The sequence below is a fragment of the Mya arenaria genome, chromosome 14 (assembly GCF_026914265.1).
Source record: "Mya arenaria isolate MELC-2E11 chromosome 14, ASM2691426v1".
Classification (NCBI taxonomy): domain Eukaryota; kingdom Metazoa; phylum Mollusca; class Bivalvia; order Myida; family Myidae; genus Mya; species Mya arenaria.
Window position 1 is genome coordinate 58463285 of NC_069135.1, and position 17964 is coordinate 58481248.

Sequence of the window (17964 nt, forward strand, 5' to 3'; positions counted from 1 at the left end):
TTTTCTCTACTTTCACGTGAAGTTTTGGATCCAACGTGGCCCAGTATCAAACTCGTTTTTCGTGCGAGGACACACTAACTACCCTTCACGATCATGTCTTACCATAATTAAACCAATAAATTTCGGTGACTCTAGCGCCAAATCCTGCCTCAGGAGCAGTCCCATGGTTCGGTTTAGGAAAAACATTTATTTGATATTCTTGGCAGAGGTGTCATGAAGATTTGCCCATCGCTGTTATGACCGGACATCCAGAGCCAACGAGCATGGACATTTCCTTATCAATTTTATCTGTGCAGACTTGTCGTTTTTTGCACTCACTTGAACGTGTTCCCGTCGATAAAAAACAACAACATCGAGTCGGTTGTTATTTAATTATATAATTCACCTACTGGTTAAATAGCAAATAGCCAAGGGAAAACAGCATACAACAAGTGTTTTTCCCTTAAATATATTGTTTTCATGGCAGTTGTTAGTGCGAAAAATGTGTAACTTTCCATCGACTGTTGAGATGAACTCAAAATAATCATGTAAATATATTATTGGTTCCTAGACTTTATAAAAACTGCCATACAATTAGCATTTTCTCACGTAAAAGACATATCATGTGAGTTCGAATACGTATCTGTGATAATCAATTTGCTTAAATCGAAAACAATAATCCTAAAAAACCTCTTAATACAAACGGAAACTGCTCTTTAAGCGGTACACTTCACTTGACTTTACGCGTGTTACACAATGGACTCAATGTAGCTGTTTTAATAATGGCGGTAAATCTATTGATACAGTGAAAATGTGAAAGAAAATTTATGTACCGGGGTATACATTTTATCTACACACTGTTCAATAAGTCTTTACCATTGGTAACGAAATGCTGGATTTTCCCTAAAAAGATTAACTAGGTCACATTCAATAGTGTGCGACCGTGCAAGGAAAACAGATCGATAGAACACTTCGTACACACAGTAAGTGTATTCTTTAAAACAATAGTGTTTTTCAACGATTTGACGGTTTATTAGTTATTTATGCTTGTCGAAATACCATGTTTGACAATCTAAATAAATATATTGCCATTCATTACAGACTTTAAATGTGCCCGTAGCAAAATGCTCACCGATGCGTTAAACTTCCTTTTCATTGGCTAAATATAGAAACACTGGATTTTCCATAGTTGTCATAATAAGAATAAAAGTGAATAGGAGGAGTTCATGAAAAATATCACAAATTCTATTTCATTACTATAAAGGGATAAAATGCCACAGTCTAAATCAAAAAGAAGACGAAAGAAAGGCAAATCAGGCACAACAGAAGGCAATATGTCTGGAGCTGTGATGGGTGAAACTAAACCGTTAACAGACAGCCATGAAGCGGAGGGGACACATAGCACTTCTGGAACCTTTGGTAAATATTCATATGAACATGTTTTCATACAATATTCATGCATTGAAGAAAATTTTTTGTTTATAGGTCTGACCTAGAAAATATGTGTAGTTTTATATACAATCGAGTTGTAACGCGTAAGCTTTTTGGGGCAAATTGGGGGTAATTGCACATTATTGTTCCTATGTACACTCACTACATCGGCATACGACGTATATTAGTGTTTAGTTTAATGACACATTTATGCACCAGTCAATTGTAACCACGCCCCCCCCCCCCCCCCAGGTCCAGGGCTATACCGGGGATAGCCGGGGAAATGGGCCGTGTTTTTACCTTTCAGGTGGCCGCGCAGTGCCGGGTGAATGCGGTGGTTTTGTCTTCGCAAAAATATAGCGGGGAATGGGCCTAACCTAGGGTGCGGGGGCATTTGGCGGGGATTTTACCATTCGTTCGTCCTAGCAGGGCGGAGATTTTACCCGGAGTTTGCTGGCCCGAAAATCAAAGGCCCCGCTATTCCCCTGACCTGGAGGGGGGCGTAGTTACAATTGACGAGTGCATTACACATGCTTTCTTTATAAACTTCTGACAACAATTCTTATACTAGTATCAAAATGTATAACTGATACCGTGTTATTTCAATAAAATGTGTTAAAACTCAGTTTAACTTTTACAGACGATGAATATGCCTTGTCGTCCTTTCGTGACAAGGTGACCGGAGAAATGTCGTCGCTTGTTTCAGACACAAAAAAGGAGTTTGATGAAATGATAAAACAAGCACCAAAAGGTTTGATTACATATGAAAATTATATTTTATACGAGAAGTCAACACCTTAATTATTGTCCTCTTTGCCTCTCCAATGTGACGTGAGGTTCATGACGTCACGAACTTTAATAATGTACAATTAGACGACCTTTGACCCTTAGTTCAGTTAGTGTGAGTATTGTTTCCGTCAATACCTAGTTTAATGAGAAACTCCTCAAAGACCTGTCAAAACTGTCAGACAGGTCGATAACGTACTTACGCCGAAAGATTTTGCTTAAAATTGTGGCCAAACTGCAGGATTAACGTTTTCAATGCATATGTACGAGGGGTTTCCCAGAATATCGAGGACAATCGTGATTGAGAAACGAATAGAGGTCGGATAGTTATGGAAATTAGTTTTACATTGTATTTGCAATATTTGGCAAAATGTAAGATACCAGTCACAAAAACTGAAAGAGATATGTATGTTTTGAATACAACACTACATGAAACACAGCGCACGCCAGCGTCATATCACGACGTCACAGTGAAGTTTTACCACACACATCATACATGTATTACACGTATAGCTTACTGAAGTATAAGAAGTTGTTTATCCCTTAAGTTTAAGCTTCATTTGAAACGGCCAAACCTTCGTTGCTGTCAATAATAATATTTCCTTGCCTTGTGTCCTTAGATGTTCCCGTATTTGTTTTAGATTTATCTTTCCAAATGTTGCTTGATTTGTAAACAATTGGAATAACACTTTTAAAATGTGTTTTTGTAGTCAGTAATTTATTGCCCACGCTTATTCAACGCTTTTTTCACACACTTTATTTTAACAACTATATATATTTGTACTGAAATTAAAGCATACCAAACTGAAGCAACTTTGATACAAAACACGATTCCACTGCGAATGTTTGGACACCCCTCGTAAATGCATGCGTTATGCCGTTTGAAGTTGGTAACCTAACGAGTGATAGATGAAACACTGTTGTGACTTGTCTGAAGTCATTTTGTTCTTTTGTCCTTCAGACGTTCGTATCATTTAACAAACTTATCATACGATCTTTGGTATTTAATAAAGATTGTTTTATGAACTTTTAACATATTAACAAAAAGTGCCTCGAAGGTAAACCTAAACCTTGTATTTATGTTTTATATTGTCATTGTTGTTGAGCATGTCATGGTTCAATTGCAGGAGATGTCCACAACATAACAACTGAATTTTCTCAGATTGGGCTAAATAACACGATACAGATCGCTCATGACAGTGAGGGAGCAAGAAAAGGTAACGATTTCCTTATACACTTAATTAATGGTAATACAATATTTTCCATCTAACATAGACACAATAAACAAATGAAATGTAAACTTGTCAAACACTGGTTTTCTTATATTAACAAGACTAAACGTTCAAAAGCTTTTTCAACATTGATTTCTTTTTTCAGAAAAACAGCAGAGACAGACAGATGTAGGTCTGTTGATAATAAACAATGTCCTGGATAAATGGAAACAGAAAATATCGATGGCTGATTTAGATCACAGTATCAAACAAGTGATGGAAACTGGTCGGAGAGGATCCTTCAAAAATATGTGTGGTATCCCATTGAAAGACTTTGTTTTAATGTATCATGATAAGTTTTCTATTTCCAACGCAGAGGGTGAAATGTTTATTCAAAAGAAAAAAAGTTATTTGAACTTTGCAGAAGTAGTAAAAGGGCAAAAAGAAAGTGAAGAAATCGAAGGAATGGCTCTTGAAACTACACACCCTGAAGACAATTCAGAATGGCAAAATGTTAAAACAAAGAGAACCGGTTCGAGAAAAGCGACTAGTGGTTCGTATTCGACACATACAATAGCGAACAAAAGCAATACCACTGCATCCAATCGAAACTCCGGAAGTCCCATGTTACCTAGTTGTAAAAATGAACAGGATAACTTGTATAAACCGATGGCTCGTGAAAAAATTCGCAACACGTCAGAGACTGAAATATTAGTTACAAAACTGGTAAATCTGGTAGAAAGATCAGAGGGCAGCGATTTGAAATTTGTCGTTGGCCACGACGAATATGTTAAAAATCCTTTGACGTGTCAAAAGGATATCATAAGCATGTGGAATACTCCGCACAGAGTACGATCTCATATTGTTTTGGGAGTCCAACCAAGAAAAACAGGAAAACCTGTACTAAAAGGCTGTGATCAAACCTTTGATACAACCTTTTATGACAGTGGAAACCTTTTTAGAGACGGCATATTTAGTGTAACACCAATCTATGAATACATCTCTATTTTCTATCAGTCAAAAGTTTACGGAATCATAGAAATCGGTTCAAGTTTCAAACATGGACACCCCAGTATAGTTAAACAGAGCATAGACGAAGGAAATGAAAAGGTTGAGGCGAACCAGCTATGGTTTCGTGATGGAAAGACATCTGCTTTATGTCAACCCATAGATGACCACTTTAGCATGATATATCAATGGTTTCTTGGGAGAGGTCAAAATGAGCACGAACATAATGTAACGGACAAACTCCAGTCCTCTTTTAAGTTTGACAAAGTGATTGATGACAAAACGGACAAGGGCATGAGTGAAAAGGATATTGGCTGCACTGACTTTTCTCAATTTTGGACGGAAGTCAGCGGGTTTAAAAAGGGACATTTTATATTATTTGCTGGAGATGTACCCAATAGACACAAACATTTGGAAAATCTTGCTCTGGTGCCATGGATTGCTGTGTATGACTTTGATGTGTTCAGTTGCACAGAGGGTTTATTTAATGCTCTGCAAGATTCATCTGAAAAACTTCGCCAATTGCGAATTGCAACATGGACTGAACCTCCACTGAATTTCTCCGAGAACAGTACGTATTGGTGTTTCATGAGAGGGAGACGAGAATTTTATGAAACAAGAACAGACGAAAAGGATGGTACTATCGAAAGTCCACACAGTTGGTATAAACACGTGAAAGAAAGTATAGTTGAAAATTGTGAACAAATAGCAGCATTTGCAGAAGATTACACTGTATTAACTTTCTTAATAATGTGGCCAATGGAGGAACAGCTAGTTCCTTTTATGAAGAAGTTGATTGATAAAATGTTTGAAACAGTTAGTCATGAACCAAAGTTGATTTTGTGTTTGAACGAGAAGGTACAAAAAAATACAGAAATCGAGTTGAAAGCGTTCGTCAAGGAGTATAGCGATTATCTTCACGTGTTTGTATTGAATTACAGTCAACTGTGTCTTGGAATAGGTAGCAAACTAAACAGTCCAAAAGACCAAGAGTTTGAGTACGTGTTGCCAAAATCAGACAGCGACCATCTTCCTGACTCCATCAACGAAAAGGATGTCATGTGGTTGAAAGAAGACCTTGAAGTATTGTACCTTCGCAGTCCCTACATCAGTATGTTAGATGACAGTTCAGCCGTTGAGACTGAAGTCAATAACTTTTACAAGGGTGGAACATTTCGATGGTTTGCTTGGTACGAATTTGGGGATTCAGGAGTTGACATAGCGAGGGATGTACTCAAAGATGTAGAGGCCAAAATAGAGAACACTATCGGAAAACATAGGTCTGCGGTAGTAACAATATTGCATGCTCCTGGATCTGGTGGATCAACTCTCGCACAGAGAGTCATGTGGAACTTTCACACAAAATTGCCATGTGCACAGTTGCGCGGAGGAACCCTTCTCAAATCAAAAGACTTGACCAGAAAACTTGAGTTTATACATGACCATACACAGCTGACAACTCTGCTTCTTATCGATGGGGAAGACGACATGAAGGTGAAATATCTTAGCCATTCATCGAGAAACTGTGTTATATTACACGTAAAAAGATTTCCATTCAACATGCGGGGTGTCATGCGTCCTGATTCTAACCAGAAAGGAAGGAGTGATAATATATTTGTTTCGGGGATAGTTTCACTAAAGGAGGCTCGGGCACTTGCAATCAAATTCGGAGATAGATGTAAGAACGATGAGAGACACAAGAGGCTGCAAACCCTAAAAACAGATGTCCAAAAGAAATCGAAACAACACTCGCTGTATGAGTTTGGAATGACAGTCTACAGTCATGAATTCAGGGGTATAGTTTCATATGTTCGCGGCTATCTGCAGTTGAGCAATGACAAAAATGAAGATTTGCTCCCGTGGCAGCGCTGCGTCGGTTACCTTTCCCTGGTGTATTACTACGGACAAATGTCAGTGCCTTGTCAGTTATTTGCCAGGCTTTTCGGAAAATCGGGGAACTACATCATGTCTCTTGAGGATTTTCCTTATCCTTCTACAGAGTTCATCGTGTACGATACAAATGATAGGAAGAGGGAAACGCTGAGAATTTGTCACTTTGAAGTGGCAAAAGAAATTCTTGAGCAGTTACTGATGAGGTTTGTGAAGCAGAAAGATGCGAACAAAGAACGCCTTGGGCGAGGGGCATGCAGTAATCTAGCCAATTTTTCAAAAGAATTTATAGAATACTGCAGCAACAAAAAGGTGAAAGATACCAAACTCAGTCAGAGTATCTGCTTCATACTGACAAAAACATTCATTTACCGAGATGAAATCGACGTTGTGAGAGAAAACGAAGAACATACACGTAAACGACCTCAGCTGTCTCAGCTTCTTCTTGACATTCCGAGCGGAAAACCATTGTTTCAGGAAAGGTTGAAGATACTCGAAAAATTATCTAGCTCATTTCCTGATGATCCTAACTTCCACGCCCATGTTGGACGATTTTATGCGTTTTGTGGGCCAGATGATTACGAAAAAGCAGAACAAAGATTTGAAAAGGCAATCGTATTGGTGAACAAAAGAAACAAGAACTGTAAGAATTCGGCCGATATAAGAGACTACTCTAAATCAACGTTGATGCATGTATACCACATGTATGGCGTTTTAAAGAAGAAGCAAATCTCATCATTTACAGGAAAGTCACAAAACGACAGCGCCAAAATTATGAGTACAAAAGAACTCTTTCTTGATAAGATACAGGAGTTGGTAATTGAAGCAGAAAGGGCTTGTGATTTTTTCATCAAAAGTCGTGAAATGACGCCAGAAAACTGTGAACAATTTGCAGTGGCATACTTAGATGAAATAAACGTGCGATTGCAGATTTGTGACTACGTCGTCCGTCACTACAGAAACAGTTCTAATGCAAATGAAATTATAAAGGACTTTCTTGAATCTGAAGCAGATGAAGACTGCAGACAGTTCGTGGAGGAGAGCATATATAGAATAGAATACTTACTGATGGAGTGTTATGGAGAGGTTGTGCTCGATTCAGACGCACTGACATTCTTAAGAAAGTCAGTTAAGTGGTTCAATGCCATTTTCAAGATGCAAGCTTTACCAGAAGCTTCGCTAACAGGAGATAGTGAAATTGCCAAAAGACGACTTCTTATTGCTACGCTGAAACTTGATTACGGTGCTAGCGCACAAACAAGCGGTATCGAAAATGTTAACAACGCCGACGCCTTACACAAAATCATTACCCTGTATGAAGAAAACTTTGATGATATACATCGAAACGGGGACGGTTCCATATCCAAAAAGGACTTGGACTATGACTACAGAGAATGGATGATGGGAATACGCCACGAGTTATTTCAAACACAGTACTCGTTGGTCGAAGTTCTCTCCCATATTCAGAAATGGCACGGCCATGTTCACTCTCCAATGTCCACATTCTACACATTTGTTATAAAAAGTATTGTTGGTCTCGGCAACGGAGAGACCGAAGGCAGGACGGAAGCTCTGCTGGATGTAAAACCACTCAAAAGTGAACTCAATCGTAAATCTACCTTAGTTATTCGTCCCAGATACCCAAGGGAGTGGCTTGGAAATGGCGTAGGAATTCGTGCTTTGATACCAGGGAACAAGAAAGGTAATGGACTGTCTTCAGACGGAAGGGATCCAGAGAACCACCCTGACTTACATGTGTGCAAAGGGACTATATGTTACCCAAACACAAAGTCATACTATGGACAAATAGAATTCGACCTCAAAGTTGAAACACTGAAAGTCCACTTTATTCCGAAGAAAGCTGGTCTAGAAGGACCAAGATTCGCCGGCCGAAGAGTTCAATTTAACCTGGCATTTTCTTTCGAAAATGGCCATGAAGCATTTCATGTAAAGTTGCTTAAGAGACACGGGTGTTCTAAATGTAGCGCAAAGATAGAGTTTACAAGTTCAGACTGGGAACTGCCTTGTTTGACATGTGGTGAGCTTATAGACAAGGACACAATGAACGAAGTTGAAACTGATTCTGAATCTGGTGGGAAGGAAAGCCCTCACTGACAGCACATTTTGCAAATCAGTATAATATTCTCCTGAAAAGGATAAGTCTACCTCAAAAAAAGAAGTTCTAGTAATTGAAATCTTGATATAAACATCATATACATATGATGGGAACGTGTTAAATGGCGGTTATATTTGAACATTTTCGAAACAGGCTCCAAATTTTGCAATTTAAATACGAAATAGAAAAATACGTGTAAAGTATTAAACGTCTATATGTCGTTTTCCGATCATAATTTAGGCTACATAATTTTTAGAAGATAACGTGTATCTTTCCATCTGAAATGTTAGTATTATTCTAGAAGTAGTATCAAAAATGTTTCAAACCATTTTATTCTATCAGGAACATTAAACAGTGAAAAAATAACAGGATTTTTTTTTTTGTTAATAAATAAATTGCAGTTTTTTATTAAAATTTTGCATTTATAGCCCAAACGGCAAGCTTTTTGTGTTAACGTCAGTTTATCACATTTTGGCACAATCTTTATTGTCCAAAGGACAGAAATCACATTGTGTATGTCCATGTATATTTGCCGACAATAGTTTTATGATTGTATTATTTGCTAAATATTAGGTACAAAACCCCACTTTTTATACTTATTTTTTTAGACATTCTTATATTTTGATATTTGACATACATACTATGTTTAGTTTACGTTTACGTTCTTCTGCATGTTAAGCTTGCATGTTTATTTAAAAAAAAGAGGTCGCGGTATTGACATAGGCTTGGTTTTGTCGTCGGTGGCGTCGTCGTAGCAGTACGAGACTTGGCCATAAACCTCAAAAAACGGTTCAAGATATTCATATGAAATTTGTTACACGTGTTAGAACGGAACATACACACATGTATAGCAAGGCTCGTAATTGAGGATTTAATAATTCTCAAGCTATGCCCTTTCGACTAGAAAACGAAACAAATTAAAACCAAACAAAAACGAACGAGCGTTGGAAATGGCCCCTTGTCAATCTTTTTACATTACCACGACCTATAAAACAGGTTTATAGGTCCGTGACATTAACTGAACAGACATGTTAGTTGTACCTTTGTTATATAAATGTTTAAGTATTATCTATTTTCACATTGACAATGATTTACAAAGATGTGTTTATTTTTCTGTTTGTTATTAAATCACAGAACTTATTTAAATTAATTTTCAATTGTAAACGCCCCAGAACACATTATTGAAATTTCGGAATACATGGTGGGTGAGCAATAGTTTGTTGAACGCATAAAAAATCTTACAATTTTGGTCAGAAATGACCTCTCTGGTGTTTCGGACGATATCGCGTGTATACATGACAGCCTTGGGAGTCAAGTCCTGTTTCATTGCGTTGGCATTACGAACAGATAAATTTAAGATAAACTATACATGTACGTCTTTAACCGAATAGGATATGGTTGACAAAGGAAAGAGGTAAAAGTGAACAGTTATTTAGAGGCCATTTGTAAAGACATAATATGTTTACTCGTAAAATGATTTACTTAAATAAATGAAAGAAACAGGGCCAAAAATGGCCCTACATCGCTCACCCAAGTAAAATTCAATGGTGCTCTACACATATCAATAATAAAGGGGCAACAACTCTAGTTATCGAACTTGTCCAAGTTATTATGTCCGTATTCATTCTGACCACGTTGATTGGACAAATGCTTTTAAAATTAATTGATCGGTCAAGACCATAAATAAAGGTTGATAACTATTGAGTGATTTAAGCGATACGGCTGGTTATCAAACTTGTTCAACATATTTTATAAACATTCTGACCAAATTTGGTGATGACTGGACAAAGGCTTCTAAAATTATTGATCGGACAAGACCTATATTAAAAGGCGATAATTTTCTGACTAAAGCGAAATGTCTAGTTATCGAACTTGTCCTATATAATATGCCCATATACATTCTGGCCAAATTTGGTCATGATTGGAAAAGGGGTTCTAAAGTTATTGATTGGACAACAAACTGGACTACTTCGGCCAAAACGCGAGCCATCCCGTTCGCCGCAGGTGAAACTATAAAACGCCCCATTTTGTAAACGGGCGTACATGTACATAAGAAAAATGTTTTTGCTTAAAAAGTAAAAAGGCCAAAACAGTTACAAAATTTAAGTTGGAGTTATATAAGTTATCGCTAAAGAGCACATTGTTCCTGTGAATAAGTTCATTAAGTGTGAAGTTGATATCATCAATGATTGTAAAACAATAAAAAAAATATACAAAAACAAACAAAAACTGGCCAATTGTTTTTGAAGAGAAGAAAAGAAGCTCCGCCCCAAGCGGTAATGTATTTTTATGTGTCAACATGGAGTGAAGGGATTTGATACAGAGTCACTGTAGGAACTTTTCTATGAAATTATTTTAAATGGGCCATTGCATTCTGAGGAGAAGCTTTTCAAAAATTTCCATTTAGACATATATATATATGGGAAAAGTAGCCCAGCCCACTGCATGGTGGCCATGTTTTTTTATGAATCAACATGGGGTGAAGAAATTTGAAAAAGTGTCACCTTTCAAATATTTCTGTGAAATTATTTAACGATGGGTCCAGTGGATTCTGAGAATATTTTCAAAGTTTTCCATCAAGACATATAGAGAAAAGTAGCCACGCCCTATGGCAGCAATATCGTTTTACAAATCAACATGGGCTGAAGAAATTTGATTGAGAAATTCAATTTATTTTTAAATCGGGCCAGCAGATTCTAAGGCGGTTTTGGCCATTTTATCAATACCATTAATGCGTTTGTATTGACGTGAAAAAATACAGTGACTAAGTGAACCAATTTGCCCAAACAAGGGAGATAACCAAACGATAAAGTTTATACAGTTAGCTGCTGGTTTTATTGTAAATATGGTACCGACAAAAATAGGGAACATTGAGCACTTAACTCTGCTGTAGCTTCCAACTGTAATTGGCGCATTTTTTTGTAATAGTAAAATATGCATATTTTAATTTTGTTACATTAAATGAAATGTTCGTTCTAAATTTGAGTCATTTATAAAATAAGGCCTCAGAAGGGATAAAAACAATGGCCTAAAAGTGTTCTTGTGTGTAAATTTTATTAACATTTTTTTCTTTTATCACAGATAAAACATACACTCATATAAAACAACAGATACTTGTGTGATTTATTAAAAATGGTTACCATGATAATTCAATAATCCTTAATTAAATCATTCCATCTTTGTAATTCAAACTTATCACATAATTATAACTATCACATGTTTCTCATGAAGATATCTGTTGTGATTGTATTGCTCCATTGGCAGTAATGTTAAATCTTGATGCCTTGTGACCTCATTTATTTTTTGGTTTTATAAATGGATATTGCTTGCTGAATACTTTATGTGAAATAACTGACCATAAATTACCCACAGATAAACTTATTGTATTTCATATTTTTTATTCCATATTCCAACTATCATTGGACATGAAATAGCCCATTGTGCAATCCATCAAAACCTAAAAAGCATGTTTGTTATAACTCATACAATTTATAACATATTCTTTCTCTGCACATGAAACACTTTGAGATGATACCAGAATAATAAAGGGTCACTTTTAAGGCATCAAATATTCTTAAAGCTGTACATCAATCATAAACAATAATGACAAGACACATCACACAATGCCATGCATACATCCATTCGTTATGCTGTCCATTTTCAAAGAACACAAAAATACATAAATATTTTGTAATACTACCGGTATGTATTATTTTGTCAACAAGTGCAAATACTGGTACATTTCTCCTTTATTAACGTTTTCCTCAAATACGATTCAGTGTAACCATTTTAAACTCTTCGCATGAACATCATACAATTGTTTAAAATTCATAACCCATTAATAAAATAATACTTAAATCTTAAGAAATACCTTCTGTTAAAAGAAAATAAAAAAATATATAATTGGAATATTTTTAAGAATTTATACCATTTCAAGAAATTATACCACTTCAAAAAGCAACAACATTAAAAACAGATGTCCACCATTTCTTTATTTTATAGCCTCTGACTTTATCGAGTTGATGTGTTGAACTGCATGAAGTAAGCGGCAGATGGTGGGTTCGTGTAGACCTCCCTCTCAAGGTAATCCTGATGGGACTTCTGTTCCTGAGCAAGACGTCGGTTCTCATCTGCCAGGCATCTGTTGAGCTCCTCACGTTTTCGCTCCTGTTCGCGCTCCAGCAACATGGCCGCCCGTGCGTTAGCAAGCCGCTGTCTATCAAACTCAAGGTCACGTAGATTCTTTTCCTGTTCAAGGCGCTAAAGAAGAAAAGTACAATGAATAAATAATGGTATTTTGAAATAAGCTTCTTTAATCCGATAAACAATTGTTTATCTGATTTATGAAACAAATTACAAGTTCTAGTCCTGAAATGCAGTTCCCTAATAAACAAAACCCTTTCAAATGTTAACTATCTTCTAAATATATTTTGGGTTGAAAGTAAGACATTTCTTACTATTGGTTGAAAGTTGACCATTATATGTTTTACAATTGATAGTACTGAATAATTGAAACAGCTATGTACAGTAACCCATTAGAAAACAGCCTGTTGTAATATGATATTGGCTACTTGCGAGTGGCCAGGCTTATCAGCAGTCTGTAGTTAGCTAGCATAGATCTATAAACAACGTGAAATACATAGCAGTCTTTATCTTTTATCCCTATAATTAATAAATAGTACGACACAGCCAAAATCATCAACCCATGGCCCTGTTATCTCACCTCGGCCTCCATCCTCTGTTTCTCCTGCTGTTTGCGGATGTCCTCCAACTGTTGGGGACTCATGCCCTTCCAGCGGTCTGTGATAACTCTGTGAGGTCCAAATGCACTCTGGGCCACTGCCGGGTTCTCTGTCAACACATCGCCAAACACATGGTTTGCAATTTCTGTCATGTTGTTGTCCAACTCTTGCTGTTTCTTCAGACGTTCCTTTTCAGATCTTTCTCTTGCCTGAAATTTCCAATTTCAAAAGCAAATAAAGGGGTAGGTTCAAACACATTCAATTTCCATGTTACATATTATTTCTTCTACATGTAAATGATTACCAAGTACCTAGATGTATGCTAAGTTCAGAGCAAAACAAATGAATGATCTTTTAAGTGTGTCAGAAAATATTACTTACATGAAATATAAATAATCAATACTGCTGATTACGTGGTACAATCTGCATACAAAATGTAGTTGTCAGTTGGAAAAAAAAACATCTAAATCATCAAGAAATTGACTCAAACCAGTCTGCATCAATATACAAGTATTGTGACAAGCAGGAATGGTTCTAATTGTATAATCATATGATGTACGCAGCAAATATGACGTCATAATTTCCATAGATTCAAACAGAAATGCAGCACCCATGGGGTGATATGTTTTGGAGGTCATAAATATGAACAAGATAAATGAAGTTTCTTATCTGTAAAATGTTTTTCACAAGATGCCTCAAGCTGCCTATTTTGAAATTTATGACAATACCTGGTACCTATTTCTGCTTATGGTGATTCACTAATACCGCCCCACACATCACTCACCAGTGCGTTGTTGTAGTCAGTCATAGACATGTTAATGTTTCGGCGACATTCCTCCTCAGCCTGTTGCAGCTCCATGGAGCGCTGGTCCAGCTCTCGCATCTTCAGCTCATATAGTCGGTCTGCCTGTTCCTGGTTCCGTTTTGCCTGGTCACGTTCTCTTTGCTGCTCAAGAGACCACTCACGAAGTTGCTCTTGCTGGTATTTGCTTCTTGCCTTGCTGTTGAGGTCCTCACCTGATACGCAGAAATATGTGATGATATTTAATACATGTTCACACTAAACACGCATTATATGAGTTGTACAAGATCATTCTTTAAAGTTAGTTTACTATTTTGGTTTTCAAAACACATTTAAATAAATGAAAGTAACACCAAATAATATAAGGTTTCAGAAACACTGAACCTGATCCAAACAAGCAAGAACTTAGAAGTGAGGGTACCTTCAAATTTCTGAAGACCAGAGATTCCACAGCGGGGATCGTCATCGCTGACTCGTGCTGGCTTGTCCTTCTTGAGGTAGTCAGGATCATAGAGGTCAAACTCCCGCCGGCTGTCTGGTTGCTGGTGTAAACTGCGGAACTCATTCAGGGCTCGGTTCAGCTCAAAAATGTCCTGTTCCTGACGTTTCTCCAAGAGCTGGGAAATCTTGTCATTCCTTACTGCATCAGAGGCTGAAATCAAGAAAGATTTTATAATAAACTGTTAAACATGTAAAAAAAAATATTTAAAAGATCTAATTCAAAATGTCCAGATAATCATGTACGTGTATCTATTTTATTAAGACCATTTCATATATGACTTGTAAATTAGTACTCCAAAAAAATAAATTACCTCCTTTAGTAAAATAGAACACCATGAGACAAGCATTCAAATAGAACACCATAAGACAAGCAATTAAATAGAACACCATAAGACAAGTATTCAAATATGACACCATATAAATAGAACACTATAAGACAAGTATTCAAATAGAACACCATAAGACATGTCACAAGCATTCAAAAAGAACACCACAAGACAGGGATTCAAATAGAACACCATAAGACAAGCATTCAAATACAACACCATAAGACAAACATTCACTCTAATGACTGCTTACACGGCATACGTTTCATTCTTACACTCACTACAAAAACTATATTGTTAATGTACTCAATTGCAAAAGGAAGTTTTACCAAATGCTTGAGTTCGCTTTCTCTCATAATTTTCCTGTTGTTCCTTGTCTTTCATTTGTTGCTGGAGAGCTTGCACATCAACCTGTAAAATTCCATAAATATTATAAACAGCTAAATGAATGCTTAAAGGCTGACCAATCACTCTATTCACTGCCTTATTTGAACTAAAAACAATATGTTTCCTTCAAAGTTTATTAAAACAAATATTGTTCGAGAGTATTTGTTTTTGCAGTAACAAAGAGCTTTTTAATAAAAGATACAATCTTTAATCTTTATTTAAAGTCTGGTACTATGTATATGATAACAAGAAACATAAGCTAGATGAGCTATTTTTACATACTTACATGTACGAAATATATTAAAAAAAAACTTACAAAAAATCAATGTATTAAACACTTCACTAAAAGGAACTGTAATCTGTTAGGCCTTTCATACTATATAGCCAGAAGATAGAGCAGTGTACTAATTAAAAAAAATCTTGATATTGTCACTGGCCGAAACGTTCTGGTCAATGATGACAAGGTTTCATACGATGTAGATGATGGAGAACTGGCCACTGGTTAATATCTACACTACCATTCCTTGGCACAAGTTTCCCAAAATAACAGTTATTTTAAAGTAATTTGCCAGTCAGCAAGTTTAAGGAAACACAATTTTGTATACATCAAGCCCAGAAATTTGAACACTGTAGTCATTGGAGAAAATGTAAGCCCAGTGTTGGGCCCAAACTTATGACAACACTAGCATGGCGCTCTAACCAACTGAGCTAACCTGCATGCAGCTGGTTGGTACCCACACACACTACAAAGACTAATACATTCCATTAACCTTTTAGGCTGATACAGGTACTCTTGCTTTTTACATCTGACACGAGTTAAGAAATCCTACTTTGCATGGGCCCCATGACAGTCAAAACACTAGCACAGCGTTCTAACCAATGAGCTAACCTGGCAGCTGGTTAAATGCATAACCACATTCTCCTCCCATTTACGTTTTAGGCTGGTTCAGGCACTATTGCCTCTACTCCTGACATCATTCTTGTAATCCTAGGAGGAAAAGTGCAACCAGTGTAGGGCTCAACACATGACCACCATAACACTAGCAATGCCACTTTGACAAACTACAAATGTAGCTGAGCTATCCCAGCTGTTTCGTACCCACACACACTACAATCATTAAAGAAACATACCTTTGTACATCAGTGTTCGTTTAACATATGGTCAACTCCAGTAATACGTGGATGTGTACTTTTGATATCAAAATATTTGTTTCCATCCATTTTATTAAATAATAAGTTTAATATCCTTACCCCGATTGTTCGCGATTTTGAATTAAATATTCTAGACTTTCTCTGCTCTTCCATGTTTCTTCGGCGCTCAATCGCAGCCGATTCTTTATAATCGACCGGTAGGTCGAGTTTATACATTTTTATTTAATTAAGTATTTGCCAGATAAAAACAAAAAAAGCAATTTTTGAGAGGTGAAAGTTGTCAGTTTACACCGTTGCCATGTGAAGGAATGCTGCTTTCTGATTGGTCGATACCATTTAACCCAAAGAAAAATAAGCGATAAGGTTATTGAACACTATTTCTCACAATAGGCTACAGCAACACAGTAAGGGCTTCAACTTTCTAATAATCGATCAGATTGACTAAGTTCTAAGCGTATTAAGTACGCTGTACCAATAAATATGTGAACAATGGATAAAGTGACATGATTTACAATGAATAATAATTTGTCCAGGATTTGAAGTTAAAAAAGGCAAAAATCATCATCTTAATTTGCATTCAAATCACAACTCAAAAATACATTATGACAAAACATTGACTTTAGTAAATGATTGGCTGTTTAAATTGTTTGTTTAAATGCAATTTATTGTTGTCTTTCATTATTTTGAACATTGTATACGCTGTGTTTGAATGTCGTCTTGTTTGTTATTGTTTGAATGAGAAATGTATACTTATATGTTTGTAGAATCCATTGAAGACCTATCTATCTACATGTGTATCTATCTTCCATTAATGTCAAACCCCTACTGGGGACCTAGACATTTGCGCGTCAAGCTGCAAGAATGTTAGTAAAAGTTGTGAAGGAAACAGAACTTTTAAAAAAAGAAAGTCAAAATAAGGAGGTACAGATTAGATTTAAAAAGTAAAAAGAGTTTTGATAGCTCCCTATGGCGAGACATGTTCAATCGGACAGACAGACTGATTGAACTGCTCCAGGGTAGGGCAGGCCACTATGTGTTATTTTGTACATAAGAGAAAGCCTGTTATCTATTCTTCTTTGATCAAACCTACGCCACTGTAGAGACTGCATTATGTCAGTGACACTTGATGTTTGTCCATAGTCATGTTTGGGCCATCTGGCAGCCCTACGTTGGACAGATACGAGTTGGTATATGTGGGTATCAGTGAAAGGACACCAAACCGTGGAGCAATATTCAAGCTGTGGGCGGTCAAGAACTTTGTAGGCAGACCACATTGTAAACAAGATTCTTGTGTTAATTAATGTGTTATCTTCATGAAATAAAGTTATTATTATATATTATTAATACTGCGAGTATAAACTGATTCCAGTTTAGTTCACTTTAAGTAAAAATTTGGGCGCACGTTTAGACGCTCGACCTGAACAAATATTTGTTTTAAATGTGTTTATTGGGTTGGGGACCTCCCCTCACCAAGAATATTTAAACTAGATTCTATTTTAGTCTGAAATTGTCACTTTTTGTGTATTCTAAACACATTTGATCGCCGAGATTGACATAAAAAGTAAACTTGGACAATTAACGAGCGGGATGGGGATGGGAGTGACGCCGGTTGCCCCCCCCCCCCCCACCGACC

The 17964-nt window shown here is 36.7% G+C and overlaps 2 protein-coding genes across 2 annotated transcripts; one reads left to right on the plus strand and one right to left on the minus strand.

Annotated features, from left to right (window-relative positions):
* The first annotated feature begins 751 nt into the window (after window positions 1-751).
* Window positions 752-9561, plus strand: LOC128217950 (uncharacterized). Its single transcript, XM_052925423.1, has 5 exons — window positions 752-962; window positions 1244-1398; window positions 2051-2161; window positions 3324-3413; window positions 3574-9561. Exons 2-5 carry the CDS (start codon window positions 1251-1253, stop codon window positions 8418-8420), a joined length of 5196 nt encoding a protein of 1731 aa, XP_052781383.1. The 5' UTR covers window positions 752-962; window positions 1244-1250; the 3' UTR covers window positions 8421-9561.
* A 1903-nt stretch (window positions 9562-11464) lies between these two features.
* On the minus strand, window positions 11465-16636 carry LOC128216719 (RIB43A-like with coiled-coils protein 2). Its single transcript, XM_052923367.1, has 6 exons — window positions 16431-16636; window positions 15122-15203; window positions 14387-14617; window positions 13948-14180; window positions 13145-13372; window positions 11465-12681 (listed from the first exon to the last, which is right to left on the minus strand). The coding sequence occupies exons 1-6, from the start codon at window positions 16545-16547 to the stop codon at window positions 12433-12435; spliced, it is 1140 nt and encodes a 379-aa protein (XP_052779327.1). The 5' UTR covers window positions 16548-16636; the 3' UTR covers window positions 11465-12432.
* Between the last annotated feature and the right edge of the window lie 1328 nt (window positions 16637-17964).